Below are 21131 nucleotides of genomic sequence, written 5' to 3'. Positions count from 1 at the left end.
AATCCAAATCTCAACACAAACATTTCTCGCAAAAAAAGAAGAGAAGAAAAAACAACAGCTTTGCCTTTCTGCCTCTAATCACAGCTTGATATTGTTTCATGTTTGATGCTACAGACTTCTTTACATGTACAAAAGCATGCAATGCAAGCATATATGTGTAAATGCCAGTTAAAATGCAGTATCTGAAAAGGAAAAGCAGCTATGATAGTCACTTGATATGTCTTATAAATTGAACATAAAAGGATTGATAATATGGGGGTGACTACAAAGGACTCGTCCAGTGATTCGAAGTGCATTTTTAACACACATTTCAGTGGTCATTTTCTTCTCATCTAAAAGGCTTGTGTTCTTCCAATCAAGAAAGAAGTACAGAATAATGCCTACCAGCTAAAAAAAGGGTTTGAACAAAACATGCCTTTTTGGTGCGAACATGTTGTCAACTGACAGGGATAAAAAACAAGCTAGGCCACACAAAAACATGGCCACGCCTAATGGCTGTTATGTGACCTACTTTTGGACACACCACACTATTTAGATCCTTCTGCTTTCATACAACATGACAAGCCAATCTCAACATAAAAACATCCTTTCTTGACCAACTTGCACCACAATTTCAGCCATAAAAGTTTTCTTTTCAGAGAATAAGACCCCAATATATATAGAGAGAATGGTCGAAGCAAAGATGACTGCAAACACACAGGAATCTTTCTGGCAAATCACAAACAGAAATGGTTTTAATTCCACATTGATTGAATGATTGCATAGCGAGAAGAAATCAGTACTCTCATTCAGGATTGACTAAGCTAAACGCTCATACATAGCAGATCACTACAGAAGTAAATCTACAACAATTCATTAGCCTGAGCTTTTTGCCACAACTTCTGTCACACTTTCTGTGCGCCAAGAACCTCACTTTCCTTTCCTATAGACAACACATTGCTAGGTAGACTCACAGGGTCTACCACGGATAGTTCTTGGCATTAATAATTTCAGCACCTCCATTTGCAAGATTTAGTTGTGCCCTAGCTTTTGCCTGAATCTAAAAAAAAAACAGACATTGAAACAAGAGGTTACCTCCTACAAATTAAACAGCATAGCAGGTTCGAGGAAAGTGTTGTTGACAATATGTTCGAACTTCACACGTTTTCTTTTTTTAAAGCTTGCGACAATCTTTGGTTTCAAGCAGAGAGGAGTTTCGACTGACTTCACAGTGACGGACAGGACACAAGAACATCAATTCCTTTTTCCAGTTTTGGGATAGATCCAGAGTTTTCTGGTGAACATGGTGAGACGACGTCTAGGACATGATAACATACAACAATTCTTGGACCACTTTTTGAAGTGGAAAGGCCATTACAAGCCCTAAAAATTAACTTTTTGGTACCTCTGCTTTAGCACTGTGCGAACATGTAAGGTCTTTGACCGTTTCAATGCTCTCAAATATATATATTCTCCTATAGAGCTCTGCGGTTTGACCATATTCTTGTACTTCTGCAAATGGATTAAGAACTGCTGAACAATTATAAAATTAGTTCCCAGCTTCCGACAATATAAAATGGAAGTAAAGTCAGAACCCATAAAAATCTACATTTCCATCTTGGCAACGAAAATGCAGGCCTATTAGTTCTACTAGAAGTAGAGGAATTTTCCTATCACAAACTGACATAGCCTGTACAGATACAAAACAAATCATTACTTTGCTTCTCACAATAATTGGACTGGTTCCTTTTTATCACTACAATTAAGACTTAACATGCTACAATACTACATACCAGTGAGTAAACATTATGGGTGATATTTTCTATGACTCAGTATGAATGTTGATTTGTATGAGGTAGATGTGTGGATGCAGCATTAAGCTTCCTACAAAGTTGAACAAAAAGATTCTTTCTACATCAGTTTCCTATAATAACAAGCATTTGCATCTTTGGTTTAGGTATAATATATATCTGGCCGGCCTTGCAAATGGATATGGTATTTAGCTATTACACTGAGGTCTTTGGAAAATAAAACTGTTTTTCTGAGGTAGTCATAACGAGCAAAATAACCAAACCTTGCAAGGCAAATTGGAAAAAAAATGTCAAGCACACATTTTGGAACAATTCAGAATTGTAGGTACCTAAAATGTCGCTTCATTAAATTCACATAGATTTCGGCGGCAACAATATGGCTGATGATGGTCTATGGGATAGATACCCATGTAACGTTTTGATACTGTCAAATTTTGGCACGGAGATTACAATCTTACAACATGGAGGAACGAAACGCTATAGCTGCATGGAATTCTTGAAGGGGTGTGGTTGGTTGGTTGTATCTTTTGGAGGATGGACGCAAGCTTGGCCATATGCACTCAATGGTTGTTACACAACAAGGTAGCAGCAGCGCAAGGCCAGGAAATTCCGTGCTTATCATCTTATAATCACCCATAATTTTTACTTAGTAACACTACATTTACAGCTAGTTCTTCTTACTGAAAAAAAAAAAATATATAAGAAACAAACAACTTAGAGAAGGCTTGCCTTTTTATGAATAGTACCACCCTGAGACTTGATCTCCTTTTGAGGAGGCTTGCGGCTGTGAACAGCCTGGCAGTCCTTTAGAAGACTTGCACGCGGTTATTACCAAAGTCCACCACTGCGATCAGTCCATCTGGAGTCACGCATATGCCCGACGGACGGTCCACGCACCCTGGTCCTGTCCCCGGCATCCCGAACTTGTACAGGAAGTTGCCGTTCGGCGTGAAGACTTGGATGCGGTGATTGCGGGAGTCGGCCACGATTATGTGACCTTCCTGGTCGACGGCTACGCCCTGTGGACGCAGGAATTGTCCGTTCCCGGTTCCTTCGCTGCCCAGGAATCTGGCGGACTGGAAATCGGGATGTATGACGAGAAGGCGATGGTTGTTGAAGTCGGTGACCACCATGTGGCCTTCGCGATTGAATGCGACACCGCGGGGCGAATCGAAATGTTTCCAGAGGGCGCCCTCGAACCCGTACTTGTTGTAGAAGGAGCCGTCCGCGTGGAAAAGCTGGACCCGGTGATTTCGTGTGTCTGACACAAGGATCTTTCCCTCGCTGCTGACAGCGACGTCCCATGGATAGTTAAACTGTCCATTTTTGCTGCCCTTCTCGCCAAACTTGAGCATGAAGTCGCCGTGGAAGTTGAAGATCTGAATGCGATGGTTGTCCTTGTCCGCCACGATGATTCGCCCCTGATTGTCGACGGCGACCCCCGCTGGTCGATCGAACTGGCCATTGCGCGACCCTGCAGACCCAAACTTGTGTAGGAATGTCCCGCTGTGGTTGAAGACCTGTATGCGATTATTGCTGCGGTCAGCTACTACGTAGTTGCCATCTTTGTCGCAGCAGATGCCCCACGGGCGACACAACTGACCATCCCCCTCTCCCTCCTCCCCTATCTTCAGCAGCATCTGTCCCACGGTACTGTAGTTGCGCCCGGTTTTCACCTGCACTTTGAAAGGACTCTCCTGGATGTGCTTGCCGCGGATGGTCACAGATATGGTGTGCTGTCCCTCGGTTTGACCGCGAAAGTTGACGGCATAGGTGCCGTTCTGTCTGTCTATGACTTCTGCTCGGTACAGCCCCCCTTCGGGAGACTGGATGATCACGGAGACTGGGTCGCCTCCGGTGCATCGGGCTTCGCCCTGATGATCTTTGGCATGAATTATGAACTGCGCTGTCTTTCCTTTAAGTGCACGTTTTAGTCCGTCTCCGTTCGCGACTGACTGTGCAGCGTAGGCGCTGCTCGAGACGATGCCCAGGTTTGAAACAGCTGTGTGTAAGGCAGCGTCAGGCGGAGTGAACACGATCGAATCGTCTTCATGGGGCTGAAGGTGCCCTCTTAAGGCTCTTAGCTCTCTCATCTGGGACACCATTTCATCTTTGGTTTTCAGAACATCGACATCACTACCCGTTTCTAATGCAGTTTCCACAAAGTTCACACTTTGGCTAAGCTTGGCCAGCCCTGCCCTGAGTTCCTCGATTTGCACATGCAGTGTTTTGCCCTTCACTTGCCTGATTTTCTCGACCCTTCGCAGGAGGTCACGCTCTCTTTCCTCGATGGCAGCCATGTAGCGGCGAGTGGTGGCCCGTACCTCCGTGGACACTGACTGTGTCTGCATCTCGACTCGTTCTGCCATGGCCTGGGTGTCCTTCAGAGACCGTTCCAGTGCCTGGATCCCCTGTCTTGCGTCGGACAGGAGCTGTGAAGTGACGGCCTTGGCGTCCGACACGGCGTCTTGCAGGTAGACGAAGCTGTGGCCCTGGTGCAGGGACATGGTGCACTCCCTGCAGATGGGCAGGCGGCATGTGTCGCAGAAGAGTCGCACGATCTCGCTCTCGTGGACGGCGCAGAAGCAGGCCACGCGCTCGGCTACCTGGACTGACATGGGCGGGCCGACAAGCCCAGGCGCAGGCCGCGTGCCTCCGTCGGGCTGTAGTCGTAAGATAAAATGGTCTTTGGTCAGCCTGACGCGCTGGTGGGCCAGGACGCAGTTGTCACAGAGGTACTCGTTGCAGTCACGACATCGGGAAGTGGCCAGCGAGCCGTCCTCGCACTTACACCTCTGCCGCCCGCCGCCGTGCAGCGACATGCCTGCCGCGACCCCGGATATCCCATTCCCGCGGCTTCCACTAACGTTTGAGTCTTCTCCCAGTCCATTTTCCACGTCTTCTTCCTGTGATGTCACCACGTCGAGGATGTTGTTAATGAAGAAGTTGGACGGCAAGCCGTCGACGCCCGAATCGGCGAGCGGCACGTCCTGCTGGCAGGTCGGGCAGCGAAGACGGCCGTCCCGCTCGAGGACCTGCTCCAGGCACGGGCGGCAGAAGGTGTGGAGGCACGGCAGCACCTTGGGGTCGTTGTAGCGACCCAGGCACACGCCGCACCATAGCTGCTCGCCGAGATGGTCGGAGAAGGACGCCATGGCCATGTAGGCTGAGGTTAGCGCGGCCTCTTGCGGATTCCACCATGGGGAATGGAGTTGCACGTTCGGGGTCCAGCTTCGCCCTTCTTCGCTGCACGGCGGCGGTGGGAGCTCGGGGCTTCCCGTCCCGATAAACCCGCTCCAGATGGCTTCTGTGTTGGTGCTGCTGACGGCCTCCAGCTCTTTTTCTGAGCCCCCGACCCTCCCTGAGCATCGAGCCGTGGATGCCGGCCTGTGGAGGCAAGAGGAACGAAAGTCAGCTCAAAAATCGTGCCCTGAGTCAGACGACCAGTTCGTGCTCGAGCACGTTTGGAACACACACAACACTACAACCCTATAAATCCCCCCTTTTCCCTTCATACACAGATTCCTCTGTCAAATCGACTAATTTCTGACCTAACCAAGTGTTTCAACCCTTCAACTAGATGTGTCACTTGTCATTTAGGGGGTTAGGAAGAGCACAAAATAAAGAGACGTGGGTCGACCTACTACAAAACATTTTACTCGACCCTCCCTCCCCTTCTTCTCTTCCCCTGAAGGAACATGTCGGACCAGCGCGCCTGCTCGTTCGCTACCGTCCGACACGACTCACGGACGACCACCAGCGGCTGCCAGGGAAAAGGTTTGGCGACCTACCCACACTGAGACTTGTCTCAGCTCTTTCTCGCGGCCTCGGTGGCGCTGTGTGGCCGAAGTTCTAGCATGGCCGGGCCGGTTCGTAGCGTCCAGTAGTGGTAAAGCTTAGTGGGTGGGTTTTGCTTCCTCACGCACGCTCGCCCAGGTCGTGCTACACTCACGTCAATCAAGTCGCCGATCAAGGCCTTCGACCAATCACAGGCCGCAGCGCACCGCTACCGAACTTTCCGCAACAACGGCAATTTGCCATGAATTTTGTTATAAAAATAATAAAGTCTTCAGCAATTTGAAATGACAGGGGAGGAACTGTTTGTAAACGTGGTATTGGGTACTGACGTGGTCAACATTGTGGGAAAATTTTTGTTATGCATAAGTCATTTCTTTGGTTGCCCACGTCAGTTTTGTGCAAAAACATATAATTTTTCACCAACATATGACAAGCCTAAATGTCCCCAAACTAGTAAAAATATATTTTCGCCATGCTCATCATTTCAAACGACGGATAAACTAGAATATTGGCAACAAAAATTACAAGACCTGGTAACAAAACAAGTCATCCTCATAGCACCGATTGCCAGTTTTGTAAATATGGCGGAATACGATAACGAAACACACGAATGTTGGATTTCTGAATGAGAAAACTGACAAGAATACCTCATAAATGCTTCAAATGTTGCTCAAAAATTAATCAAACATATCATGGTATATCATTTCAGGCGTAAAGAGCGGATTTTCACGGATTTTCCCGCCAATGCTGCGAGCGATCGGACGGGGCAAACGGATCTAGCTGGGGTCAGTGCGATCGGGTCCGGCGCGCCGAGAGCGAGCGAGCCGCTCACCCAAGCTTCGTGGTACGATCACTACAAGTAACAGGACACCCAACACGTATTTATCGGCCATAAACACTCGTATCACCGACTCATAATACACAAACATCGTATAACAAGACAGAAAATATACGTATACGTACTGTCGCATGGTCATTGTGGGGCACCATCCCTACATACTCTGGCCAAGGCTTTACTGTATAGTGATTGTATCAACTTCGGCCTATGTAAAGCTATGGCTCAGGGCATGTCAGTAGAGTTGAGGGGTCACAGGATGTTTTGCATCTGTTTATCTTTTTTTCTTATCCAATATAAACTGGAAGTAAGTTTTATGACTGTATTAAATCCACAGGTCGTGTAACTGCTGAGTTTTATCATCTGGTTGGGTTGAGAAATTGCGACATTTTGTTGGAAAGAAAATCATGTCCTTGGAACGCCTTGACCTTTTTCTAATTTTGTGAAAATTGTTGTCTGACAAGTTTTGCACCTACTTATGCCTTAATTACACATTTGTCTTTTTTCTTACAGGATCACAATGAAGATATGCTAGGAGAATGCGTTGGAGAATAAAATGGAATGTATATAACGTTAGACATTATTTCAAGCACAACATATTTTTCATCTTATTTGCTACATTTAGAAATAAAGTCTTAACTTAATCAACAATCGATAGGCGATTACACTAATTATGCACGAAACAGATTAGTATATAAAACTATGTTTTGTCGCGTCCTTCACCGTCCTTACAGAGTAAAACAAAAGAACGAGCACCGAATCTTTGCGAATATCCGCCTGTGTAGAAGTGACCGCGTTGCATGGTAAGTCGAGTTATCTAGTAGCCCGCCATTTTGTTGACGGCCTCACCGTAGTCTATCGATTTTATCTATTTCTCCATCCACTGACGAGAAATAGTCCGCGTTTATACACAGCAAGTGTGCGAGGAAGACCTGTATAAAGGCCTACTTTCTCTGAAACTCGTTTCAACATTGTTATCTAGAGGTAAGAGTGCAGATTTGGCGAAGGCTACATTTCAAGGACAACTTGAAGTGGTCACTTCGTGTTCATCATAACGTTTTACAAAACCACCCCAATAACACATAAGCCCAACACGGCTTTTGTTTTGTTTTGTTCGACGAAGGAAACTGTAGTCTTTCTTCAAAAATAGCGAACGAGAAAGAGGACACTTTTTTGTAAAATAATTACAGGAAAGAGGTAGAATTCTTGACGCAACTAGAGCAGTAGAGGGCAACGCACGGCGTATTTTCGCTAGACTAGAGAGTCATTTTCATTTAGTCGGCTCCCCCTCTACGGAAGTGCCATCTCTTATTTCTGTTGATAGAGCTTTGATCAAACTTTTGACACCATTTTGGTGACCCCGGTCACCAGAAGAACAAAAGACATTGACACAGTCAGTTTGGCCACTCTTTCAGTGAATTCTCTCATTAAACCCTTCAATGTGACACATTTTTCTCGTGTAAGTTACCCAAATAAGCATAAAAATTATAAAATATTTTCAAACTTTTCCTCGAAGTAATTTTGCATGCAATTATTTTGGACTGCATTTCTCATGTGTAAAAGATACCGTGTCTCTCTCTGATGACATGGTATTTCCGGATATGTCTCCTGAACCTGTTCTCGAAAATGCAAAACAAAAAGGCTAGACAAAACTTAGCGCCCAAACTTCCTACGTTCATGACGGTTCGTCTGAACTCTGTTTTGGTCTGTGACGGTGTCTTGTCTGTAACTCGTGTCTCTCTCTAGTAAGAAATGTCTTTGCATTGAATACGAATAAATTTATAAAACGCAATGCAGGTGAATAAGTGTTGTTTGTCGAATATTTTCACACCTACACATTTGATGTATACAAACTTTGAAAGCACCCATTTCTCCCTCTTCAGATACACGATATATACATGTATCTCTCATATGTATCTTTTTCCTGTTGAGTGCAAGTAATCACAACAACCTACGGCCATGCCACTGCGGCCATGCTAGGTTGTGAAGATATTATAAAACTTCATCTGTGCACAAACCTGCAGAAACGTCTAATATACATGAAGGTTTGGCATCAAGATAATAAGGAACGCCAAATGACAGGCATTCAAGCAACTAGACAAAATATGGAAACAGTCAAGTGCAAGTATTGGATAAATAGCTGGTTTCTCCAGTTCTTGCCTCATTCACTGATGAAAGACAACGGACGCTGCCTGAAACGTCAAAAAAATTACTGTTTCCAAATTGTACACAGTTACTTGAAAACTACTGGAATATTCCGTCTAAATTATTGCACTGGTTATCCCTGCAATTCAAAACAGTTTTCATTATTTTACGAAAATCACACTGCTGTCTTTCTGGCAATTCAGTCGAATGTGCTATAAGAATCATGAACGAAGATCACACACAGCCATACATACAAGAAGACTCTACTCTGCAAATACTACTCTGCTCCCATACCGTAGACATACAGTACCACGGCTCAAGATACGACCCTTGTCGGGGGTAGGGTAGCTTTTTCCCAACAATTACCGATCCCCAGCACCGATTTAACCCGAAGTAAAGAAACGGTAGCTTTCTACTTCAGAAAGTCAGAACATGTTGTCACAACAGCAGATATATTTCAGACTTCTACGGTTGGCAACCATACCTTCATGCACAGGTTGATTTGTTTTTTTTCTGTAACCATACATTTTTTCAGACTCATTCTCTTGTGGTTATACTAATTGTACATTGAGAGTGTTTATATCATTTTACTAAAATTTGTAAAAACAAAGGTTTTCACCCAAAATCATACATAAACCTGGAATGACAGTCCAGTAAATGGATGAGCGGCCTCAACTGGAAAAGTATGGATCTACTCTACATAGTACTCTACAGAATCATCTGCTACTGACCTGACTCGATCCACCATCCCCTGCTGCTGTACACTTTTGTACGAAATCCTCTTTCGTCCAGGCAGCATTTTAGCACCGCATATGAATGCAGTGGATTAACACTTCTACCAGTTGAGCTACATGCTAGTTTCTTATCATATTAGTGGTGGTATGAGCTCCAAGCGTTTATAGTTCAAATACAGTTCTGCGAGACGTCTCATTTTAGAGGCATATCTCCAACAAGACAAATCAAAATTTAGACATGACAAAATTGAGCTATCTGCACTTGAAAACGGATCAACTCGAAAGCTGCATTGTTTCTTGTCTCCCATCCCTATATACAATAGGAGGGGTAGACACTACATATGATCCTGTTGATCTTAAGTAGAAAATGTTATAATCATTGGGGTTTATATATCGTGTAATTTTAACCCTCCTTTTTATGGATTATCCTATGCGTCATTGTAGTTGAGTGGTCCCTTCTTGATTCTATAATTGGGATAATGGTGATTAAAATTTGGGAAGCGAATGACAATAGTCGCCCCAAGTTTCCATTCACAAGTCGAAAAAGACCTACCACGCAGAGTGAAACGCGAGCTAGGAATCTAAAAACAGATTAAGTTGTCTTTTTCTTCACATTTTTGTCATGTTGAGTTCCCCAGTTTTTGTTTCGCCAACAGAGGCTTTTGTACGGTCCCTTTGTTAACATTACATTGACAATTTAAAAAATAGTCCAAAACATCAAAATACAAAATGCCTGCATTCATTTTCATTGTGTTCTGACAGAGTGCATAGAAATTAGTAAAGAAAAACAGAACTAAAGCAGACAAAACCATCCTTCTATGACACAAAAAAATCTGTAGCCCCTTCCAATTGAAGAAAACCATCGTTCCAAAGTCAAAACACACTGTACTTTCATTTTCTCATTCAACAATCAGAACTGAAGTAATGTTTTGTGCCTTTTCCATATTCTAAATATACAATGAATACCTAGGAGTTGGACAAAAACAACTCGACCCTTTCCAACTAAATGGAAGAAAACTTGTCAGTTCTCAGTATATACTTTTATTTTTGTTATCTAACAATTTGCAAAGCCCAGGTAGTCCTATATTATGTCTTATTCATTTCCTTGCTTATATAACCTAATTGGAATAACTACAATATATTCCTTCTATGTATTTGTTTCTCCCTACTTTACATTAGAACCTGAACTGAGAAGCATACATATCACTCCTTTGTCTGTTCCAAGTTTTACCTTCTTAATTACTTCAGAATAGTTAAAATAGTGACTGACCACATCAATGAATAATAAGTTGCTAGCTAATTTCAATCGAGACTGCTTCTAATGTATCATTTTGAAGTTGATGTGCGCCACAATAGTAAATTATCGACAAAAAAATAATATTCAATTTTTAAAAAATGGTTGTAAGTGATATGTTTATTCAAGCCTTGATAGAAAAGATCTGTTTCTTCAATCTTTGTCAAGATTCTTTTTAAAAATCCTACATAGAAAAAATATCGAGTGTTCAACCAATTATTCAGCTAGCTTGATATCATGTCATTTAGCATTTCTTTAGTTTATTCTACGGTATGATCTAGGTAATTTGATTTAACATAGCGTGTAAGTAGAGCACAAAAGTAAATCTACAACCCTTTATAAGTATTTCCTTATAAGTTATTGTAAATTTGTTGTTGACGATTTCAACAATTTCTCAAATTCACAAGTATTAGATCTACCGTAAGTAACGCAAGTTCAGAAGTGAGGCAGAGAAAGAAAAATGCTCTTTTACAGCAAATAATTCAGATGATCTTACCCGTTAGTTGAATGATTTAACTAAAATTATGAGAGCACAGCGTTCTACGTTTAGGTATAGAAACACAGAATGCATCTATAGACCATCTAAGTGCAGCATCGACAACACAACAGCATATCTAAAATGCCCCAACCCAACATACAGGTGGATTTTTCTCTTCCTGCCTAACTCTGCAAACTGTTATATATCTTTTTCTATAAACCCCATATTCAGTTTTTTGTCCTGTGACGACATAACCGTTGAACCTGTGTGCAGTTTATAGAGTAGAGTAGAGTAGAGTAGAATTTTCGGTCAGGTAGGACTGCTCCGTTATATGCCCAATTTCAAGATTTTTCAATTATGTTTGAATCGTGCCGGGTGTGTTATAGTACTCTATAGTACAAGTACTACCGTAGTGTGACTCTTCTTCATGATGTTCTACGTGAAATCCCTTTTGCGTGCAGACAGAAAAACCGCAAAGGTTCCCCGTAAAAGATTTGTACAAAAACACATCGATTAAAAGCTAAAAATCACTCGGTTTAAAGCTGTTTTAATGCCGTGTGAGTTTCCTCTAGCACATGGGACCAGAGCTATCACTCTACTCTGAGGATAATTTCTAGTTTCCGAGAGGACTAAGGTTCAAATATGCCCTTCTTTTCCTCCAGTATAACGACAAATATCAAGATGCCATGCAGATGATGTGCACATGCTTGTATTTTCCAGTTCTTTTGCCACAAAAACTGCGGGAAACGCAACGATTTAAGCGTCCAACTCTTGGCTACGTTCATACCTTTTTCTGTGGTCCATTTCTTGTCATGTTGGCAACATGGCCGCCGCCTGTGTGTGGTACGGTGTCGTACGACGACCCGCGTGTTATTTTGAGGACGCGGGAATCTCTCTGCCTCCCTGGATGGTTCTGATTGCTACTCAGGTCCCGCCCACATTACGCGTTTTCTCCCAACTGACCACGTATTCATGCTACCACCCAAGTCACGTGTTCCCAAGTTACGAGGTAAACAACGCTTGGCTATTTGTTTTTGCATAATGTGTTTTTGTGTGTGCGGTCGGTGTGCAGTTCCCGGTAAGGGTATGCCGTGAGGACCGAGAATTCTTTCCCGTCTGTTCCCGCCAATTTCTGTCTTTTTCTCCACAGATTTTCCGTCCTAACGTCTTGCTGTAAGTGTTCAAAATACTTTGTTCCAGAATGTCTGTTCCGTTGACAGAAATCACGACCAAAACGTGTGAAACTTAAGTCTCATAATGCTTAGCTTTAAGAGAATTTAGATGTACGAAATCTTGTTCCCGACTTGTTTATTGTCAAGAATTTTGACACGATCTTAGATAACTGTTTCTGTCGAATGTGTTCGATGTGCCGCTTGCCAGTTTGTTCATCAAAATTTCCGCCATTTGTTTTTGATCTCCGAAATGTACACAAATGACAAACATCTGGACTTGCTCACAAATAACTGCGTGTTAACAACCATTCAAGTCAGGGGAAAAAATCTACTTTCATTTTGAACAAAACAACAACATCAGAATTTCTTCTGCGAAACGCTTGTCTTCATTGACTCCACGCGTATTTTCTCTGATTCGGCTCAGCACCTAGTGACCACATCCAACGAGATTATAGACGTAAAACAGGGACAACAACAACAACATGTCCCTAATTATGAGTACTTATTCAGAGCAAGTCTACATTTATATCATTTAAATCTAATGCGAGGAACATGTTGTTGGTATCTAAACCCTGAGCAAGCCTTGATATGAAGAAGAAGGATATTTCCGAAATCTTCGAAAGGAAAAGAAAGAATGGTTCCTTTGTTTTTCAGTAGTTCAAATCAAAGGTCAAACTAAACAATGCCCCCTACAATGTTGTATCTTTGTTTTCTAGTCTGTGCCGACAGCCTATTCATTTGTATATGTCGGTTCCTGTATAAAAGAATTGTGAAAAATATGCCTTCTACTTCTAGTATAACACTTCATAATCGCTGGAACTTAACTCCCATGTTATCCCACTTTCAGAACTGTACAACTCTACTCTAAAGCAGAGCTTCAACTACAGAGCTCTGGACAACGAACTGAAATTTTTCATTTGTAAAGAGCGGCCCAAACTGGGCACTAGAGTTCCAGCCTGTCACCATGACCGAATGAACTCTACTCTCTACTCTACTCAACTACTTTTGTCGTTCGCTTTGGGGTTCACTAGTTTTGTGATTAGAGAAAATACAAAGCCACCAAAATGACTCTACTCAACTACTTTTGTCGTTCGCTTTGCGGTTCACTAGTTTAGTGATTAGAGAAAATACACAGCCACCAAAATGACCATATACTGTATTGCGACACTTTTCACAGAACATACGGGTGATATTAAAGATTTCATTCACTAGTAGAACAGATAAACTAAAACCGTGCTTTTTCATGTTCGAGCGATTCCAAAATTTACCTGTATATGTATGTATCGAGAAAAAACGTGCGGGAAAGAAAAATGTTTCCACAACAATTGTTCATTTTTCAACAACAGTTTGCAACCGACAGAAAACAGCGCAGATACACAACTATTGCATCCTTTATTCTTTATAAGTTTCGTCTATTCAAAACTTCTTTTACTTTCACTTCTGTATTTACAGGAAGAAATGTTCTTCACTTTTGAGAGTTCATCTGTGTAAAATTTGGGTAAGCCCGGGTTTGTTTTGGCTTTTTAACAGTTTAACTTTGGTTCATCAGCTCTCTGACAGTCGTGAAATGTTCAAAACCGTGAATCTGTACTAGCGAGTCTGTACGCCCAAACCGTGAATTCTCCCTAGTTCGCACCATTTACCCCTCACTGCCCCCCCCGCACATTCACGCGTTTTGGGTGCCACCGTTTAGCATTATTGTTCCTCTTCTAAATGGTACTGCTTTGTTAGAAAGGCTTAGAAACAACATGGCAAACTGAACTAATGACCCCGGTTATTTGTATCCTTCTCTTTCCCTCCATGCCTCCCTCGGTGACAATATAAACTACTCTAATCCGTGACGACCTTTTATTCGATAATTGGTGAACTTGAATTTGACAAAGGCGAGAGGCGGCTGCCACATGTCAAGAAAATAACAGTAGCCATGCTTCAAAGTCTACGACTCCTGTGAGAAAAACGATTTAACTAGAAAGTTTAGACCGAGGTAAAATCACACGTTCTATGAATTTGTCAAATGTATCATCATGTAAAGTTGTTATTACTCATATCTGACATCTAGCATGGAGTCGTTTTTTTGTTGTTGAATAATTCAAACGTGTAATTTCCACGTAGTAACTCCGTCCGATTTTTACATAGCTATTTGCTTGTTGTACATTGTCCCCAACATTGAACAACGAGACCGTATTTCTTACACGACAAACATAACTAGATAACTCTTCCAAGAGATTACATGTTTCTCCTTTCTGTATGATCTAATTGTGTATATTCGACATTTTACATGAAGCTTGAATATTCATGCGTGAAACTGAAATGTTACATAACCCTACCCTCTTAGTCTTACACCACCACTAGTTCAATTTTTGTAGTCGTACTTTGTTCCTTTGGTACGCTGTTATGGTTTTATTAAACTTACAGTACACCGCCATGCGGCTGTCAGTGATATAAGTTATTGATAATGATTATTTGTAGTTGCAGAAAACTGCTCCTTTTCTTGTCCTATGAAAACTTTGGTAATATAAATTTTTGTCCTACGAGTTGCATTGAACGTGTGAGATGTAAGATAAGTTCCAAACTTTTCTTACATACGTTTGCATGTGACCAAATTGTATTGTCTTTTAGTTCCGAATTCAGTGCTAGGTTTTGTCCTTAATTAATAGTACAATTGTCTAGCTGAAAACTGTTTCTGTTCAGCAATTGGTTTAACTTGTCTAAAACTTGTACGAATTATTTCGAAGATTTTAATCTATCCGTTTCTATCTCATAATCTTATCATATTCATTGGCTACGTTCTGTTGGGGCATTAATTATGCAATACTTTGACATGTATGTATAAATACATGCATATAATGATTATGTATGAACCCTTTGAGCAAATCTGACATGATCCATTGCTGTTCCATTGCTTGAAAAGCATTCTCAGAAGTATGTTTTTTCTGAATTCGAAACCCAAAAAAACCTTACTCACACCAAGTGCCATTATTGGTAACGGCTATCAAGACAGAAATGATTTATGCAAAGATTTTTAAAGGGACTGTGAACCCCCTCCCCTGTTTTTCTCACATCCTATGATGATGATCCTACACCTCTCAGAATTTAAATACTAGTAGCAGGCCGCTCCCATATTTAGACGCACTTGTGTTCATTTCGACAAATTCCGTTACACAAAGAAAAACCTTCCCGATCCGAATAGTTGTACAAGTTAAAAAGCATTTAAATAAAAGCTAGGTAATTACTTGTCTGACAAAAAAACTCGTTAACAACTTTGCCGTTTCACGTCCATGTTTGTTTAGTACTGAAAACAAAATGGCGATTTAATTTATGAGAGGAATAAAAAAAACACGTTCAGTCTATCGTAATCTGCTTTAGAAATCGACCATTTTCCCCCTTTCTTCAGCTTTTGTTCATCAAAATTGGGTTTTAATTCTTCTTTTATACTTCCTAGTCTTTCTCTGAGGCCAGGACAAGAGGCCATAGCTTACGGCTAACAAGAACATTCACAAAAACAAACAGGAGGTTGCTGTTCTTCAAGCACAGGGTGGTCCCCTGGTGGAATCGACTCCCAGAAGAAGTGATCAACGCTCCCTCAGTTAATGCCTTCAAAGCCAGATTCGACAGGTACATGGAAGTTCACCCTGTAAAGTACAACCACAGAGCTTTGGAACATCCACACAAACCCACCATGACAGTTGAGTGAAATGGAATTCAACAATGAAGAGCGGTCTAAACTGGAGCAGTCCTACCTGACCGAAAATTCTACTCTACTCTACTCTACTCTACTCTAGTCCCTGAAACGCAAGCAGTAGCCCTGAAATACAAATAAGTATTGATTTTTGCGCTCAGTAATTTTCTCTAATCGATGAAGATTGGATTAGCCCGTTTCCTTCTTCCCTGACCTCCCTTACATCTAGGGGGTGATCAATTTGACCGGAAATACACGGCGATGCGATGCACAACATCGTTCAGACAACGCTGATTTGGTAGAATTAAGAAAATTAGGCTTGAAAATCGTGAGAGATTCTATCTGTGATGTTTCTACAAACTCCGGGGAAAACCCACGCCGCCGCGTTGTTGTAGTACTTACGACTGTGAGTCCCGGCTCCCCGGCCATCCTCTCTTGATCGCCGCATCGAAATCTCTCTCCGCGGACTGGTCCAAGTCCTCCTGGCGGTTGAAACCTTTCCTCTGCTCCTCTGTCATGATGTTAACGTCATTCTTCCGGTTGTAGAACTCAGCGAATCGAGACAATGCACTATGACATTGCATTTGAATAACCGTCCCTTGTCCCGGACAGGCCGTCGCAAGCTGCTGACAAACAACGGAAAATGCCGCCACCTCCTCTTTATAATTCCGCACGCAAACAACGCCTGTTATTTGCTTACACAACGAACCTCGCCCGTTTTTTAGGTGCGTAAACAAGTTTACAAAATCAGTTCGACGGTTTTTCGTTCAGGTTTGGCCGGATTTTGCGATCTTGGTGAAATTTTCGTTGAAGTTCGGCGAGGAGGTTCGCATCTGTTGTTGCCGCGTGGTGAAAAGCAGGCGGCCGTTTTTCCCCCAGCGCGCCCGTGAATTTGCATGTGCCAATTTGAAACCCAAGTCATGTACGACGCTTTTGCATTCCTTGCATGGGGTCGCAGTTCAAAAGAACACAAAAAACACAGCTTCCAGTCCACCGAGCCAAAGCGGAAAGAAAAACAACGGGAATTACGCCGTCAGCGAGCACTCCACTGCCCAGATTCCACTGCCCAAATTGTCTGGAATGCCGCCTATTTTCTGCTGCTCTTCCGGTCCTCGTTTTTCAGGTTTGCTGTCCTTTTTCTCTCTCTCCCTCCCGTCCCAAGACGCCCGACTCTCAAAGGAAATGACTCACTCGTCCTTTCCATCATTGTCTGTGCGCGCCAATTAATTCATACACATGGTAATTAAAGGAATTTGGGTGGTGCCCCGACCCCTGAAAAACTGGAACGGGTCAACATGCTAATCCCTGGACAAAAATCGTCTGTTTTTCACCGACGAACGCGAACATTGGGAAAACATCGGGAATCGAACGCACTCCATGTGACTTGGTGTTGGTGTGTAGGCCGTTGGTTCGGCGTTCACCGACTAAAGGCTGTATTCTTGGAAACCACGGCTTGTGGATGTAATAGGTGACGTAGAGATTCTTTGTCTTTGCTGAGAACGATTTTCTTGCTCCCCTTTTGAAATCTTTTTAGAAAAAATGTAGCGTCCTTGTTTCCAATTCTTCACTTGTCCTATGCGCTTCGCACTTATGTGTAAAAAAAGAAGAGAATCCGTACATACGGATATGAATTCCAAAACGTGAATAAGTTATGCGTGTATATGAAGTTGATATCTATTCGCTTGTACTTTTTGTAACTACACGTCCGGAAAAAAAATATTAAAAGCTTTTCTATACTTCAACAACGGCTCTACAAGGCGCTTCTTTCTACCACTGATACGACCAGTATAACCAATTATGGAAGTGTGACCTCCGCATAATCTAAGCCAATCAGCAAATTAACAAAGGAACATCGCCGGTCTACACCCATACATAAGTTAACAAAGCAGTAACAAAATGACTCAAAAGATTTTAGAGAACGATTCAGAGACAAACTCATTTCACGAGTAAGAACAGTATAGAATCGTTGACCCCAATTTCAAGTTCAATCGCGTATATCCGGCTTAGCTTTGTTTGGCACCCTATTTCCATATAAGCATCACCAAAAAATAGTACAGCAACATCTCCCAAGTATTTTATACTTTCCAAGGGATTTAGGAAAATATCTCCGCATCAAAACGATGATGTTGACCTTTACACGAGCTATAAAACGCCTAAGATATTTTCGTGCATTCAAGTGTACTGTCAACAAAGCCCGTCTCTTTCTAGTCCAGCAAAATGGCGGAGTGTTACTAATACTATGCAAATTCATTGTCACGGTCTTTTGAGAACAGGCGACAGATGACTCCTAAACAGAGCCGTTTTGCACAAAAAATGAGAGATCTTATGCATTTAGTTAGCATCGAACAAAATTTGATATTCTGGAAGTAAAATGCACATGAAAGCATATCATCATATGAAAGCCTATCAACTACTAGTATTGGTCGCATTTGTAACGTTCTTCATCTGGTAACTTCTGAGGGATAAAAATGGGGAAAAGATAAAATTCTAAGGAAAAACAGATTCTAAGCTTTAACAAGACAACATCACAACTGAAAACGAAGCGCTTTCAGAGTGTCTCCTATCCGCAGGATGTGTTGTTTTTCCTTGTTGTATGACTCCCCTTCTATTACCACTTAGAGAACTCAACGCCACGTTTTGTCGTAGAATCTTGTGACCGATTTTTGAAAACATTCTAAAGTACAACCGCTATTTCCTTTGAGTCTTTAGTTGATATCAGTTTCTATATTTGTACAGAACAACAATAAGCAGCATTTGAATCTGAAGATTTCTACTTTTAGGAGAGAAAGACTGCATTCGGGAACCTAGCTATGGAACAAACATGGCCGAGTTGAAGTTCAACTGCAACGTTTCTACCAAGTAATAATAACAATATTGTCAAGTAAGCGTTACAATACAGTTGAACGGTATACTAGTCAAGAATTAAACTCTATTATCGGCAATCTTTCCGTATTGTTAACGAATCCTCATTTTGTGTATAAACGGTTAAGTAAAACGTAGTATTCTCAACTACATGTATATGTAGTATAGTACCTGCACCATCAAAGAGTAAAGTCTACATTTTCCCCATGAAAGAGAATTCGTCTCTTGTTCAGATAGAAATCATAGAATACACAATGTCCTAAATACATATTCCTTGGGAAATGTATCATTTTATACAAGAAGCGACGGTTTCTTATGTATCACCTGCGGTGACATATTTTCACACGCACAGTCGAAAAATGACGACGAAGAACAGACATGGGCGGACAGCAGTGCGACATTTAGCTCGTTTACGCCATCGGCTTTTAGCCCCTACCCCTAACACTCATCTGCGAAATGTGTGTGCGTGTGTGAGACTGAGTGTGTGTGTGTGTGTGTGTGTGTGTGTGTGTGGACTGTGGATTTGAATATTTATGAAATTGTCTGCCACGGATGAAGATAAATGTTAGATGGATACGTGTGATCAACGGAGGAGGAGCAAGATGGAGGACAGAGGATGCGAGAGAGACTCGAGAGAGAGTCATCATCTACCATCATCTATCCTGCGTACCTGTCTTTCTTTCCATTGGATTACTCTAAAACTACTGTATCAGACTTACCACTGAAATTTACAGAGGATTTTTCAGTGTGATAGAAATGGATGTTGTGACCTAAAACTACATAGAGTAGACTCAACATGAATCAGGGACTGTTTTGTTCTCGCAATTTCTCTTTCCCCGATATCGCGATGCGTTGGTCCGGAGATGATTTACTCCTCTCGTGGAGTAGACGGGATGTTATTTATTCTTTTCCCCCCCAAAATAACATTTACCACAAATTTCTTATCCATCGTACAATGAGGAAGATTAGGTTGCAGTTATATGTTTTCCTCTTTACCTACTTCAAGTTCGTTTTGCGTGTAAACAGTAGAACGTGTACAAAGATGGCTACCGAGCCAATGTTGCATTGTTTTCTGTCGCAAGAGTGAAAACGATAGAAGAAGAAAATCAACCAAAGAGCGATTGTAAGACACACAAAAAATAGGGCATGTTTCACGGACACATCATTTTCTTAATTAACCAACCAATCGCCCAGAAAAAGCCCAGAGTACGAGCCGAAAATTATACATGACTTACATATCATGGCGGTCATGGTCAAACAAAATGGCGGGCGATAGATGTGCGTGGAAGATATGTACACAAATTTATCTGTTCATTTTCATTGTAGCGTGAGGTTCCGTAAGGTGGCGCATTATGATTTTGCAACTGAATATTCTCATGAAAAGGTACACATCGTTTTATTACAAAGGTTGATAGGGTGAAAATCAGCCAAGAAAAAATGGGTTAGTTTACCCACTGATGGAACCTCCTTAGCTTTTTCATACTCCTCGGACGGAAAACAGACAACGTTTGGTCTACGTCAACCTTCGATGATTTCAAACTTGAATGTTGACATTTTATGTTATTTTCGGCTTTATATACTAGCAATAGCCAAATACAATGCACAGCCCTCCCTATACATTGTACTACCAATTTGAACATACGATGTAACAGATTTCAAGGCAGTCCACAAAAAAAGAAAGGAACTGAACGGTTTGACCGTCTTCTGAGAAAATAACATGTACAATGGATTGTCGAGGAGGGAAAATGCTAGGAAGTTGACTAAAAGAGAAGGCCAACTATAGAATTGAACTTAAAAGAGAAAACGATATTCAATTTCGACATCCATTGTCCAATTTTGCGTTGAGAAAAGACTTCACAAATACGCGACGCTGCAACTCACAGGTTGTAGGGATGATACTTTCTATCTCGTACATGTATCTTTTAGAATTAATTATTATATGGCCAGAAAAGTAATTCTAGAGCCAGACAATGCCTTTGGTTTCACAATTAAGTGTATGATACTAACATACTAACATGGAATTTGTAGCGATATGTGTTCCAATACAGCTTTCCATTCGATTTTACAAAGAAAGAAAAAAGAAAAAGCGGAATATGCTTTAAAAAAGTAGAAATTGACCAAGTAGGGAAATATTTTGCCAGGGGAGTTGTACATGAACATTGTATGTGCTGCCCTTTTATAAGAGAATTTTCCGTTACCAGATGTCGTGGACTAACCCAAAAACACAGTAGCGAAGGGCTTTTCTCGACGTCGGACTACTATTAAAGGTACAGCGAAATACTAGTACTCTAAACCCCCATCAGACACACCGGGCTGGAAGAAATAGTAGAAATTGACAATTTAG

General features: G+C 41.8%; 1 protein-coding gene and 1 long non-coding RNA gene across 5 annotated transcripts; one reads left to right on the top strand and one right to left on the bottom strand.

Annotated features, from left to right (window-relative positions):
* Positions 1-703: 703 nt before the first annotated feature.
* Positions 704-17143, bottom strand: LOC136438865 (E3 ubiquitin-protein ligase TRIM71-like). 4 transcript variants are annotated; one of them, XM_066433878.1, is made up of 2 exons: positions 16328-17143; positions 704-5177 (listed from the first exon to the last, which is right to left on the bottom strand). In XM_066433878.1, the coding sequence occupies exons 1-2, from the start codon at positions 16507-16509 to the stop codon at positions 2597-2599; spliced, it is 2763 nt and encodes a 920-aa protein (XP_066289975.1). In that variant the 5' UTR covers positions 16510-17143; the 3' UTR covers positions 704-2596. The 4 variants fall into 4 exon arrangements, 3 of the variants coding, with proteins under 3 accessions (XP_066289975.1, XP_066289976.1, XP_066289977.1); XM_066433879.1 differs by lacking the exon at positions 16328-17143 and adding an exon at positions 11862-11986; XM_066433880.1 differs by lacking the exon at positions 16328-17143 and adding an exon at positions 6552-6621.
* LOC136438866 (uncharacterized) lies at positions 12089-13319 on the top strand. Its single transcript, XR_010756472.1, has 2 exons — positions 12089-12247; positions 13094-13319. It is a non-coding gene; the product is annotated as an uncharacterized lncRNA (long non-coding RNA).
* Positions 17144-21131: the final 3988 nt, after the last annotated feature.

The sequence above is a fragment of the Branchiostoma lanceolatum genome, chromosome 7, assembly GCF_035083965.1.
Source record: "Branchiostoma lanceolatum isolate klBraLanc5 chromosome 7, klBraLanc5.hap2, whole genome shotgun sequence".
Lineage (NCBI taxonomy): Eukaryota > Metazoa > Chordata > Leptocardii > Amphioxiformes > Branchiostomatidae > Branchiostoma > Branchiostoma lanceolatum.
This window is presented reverse-complemented; position numbering and strand designations above follow the sequence as displayed.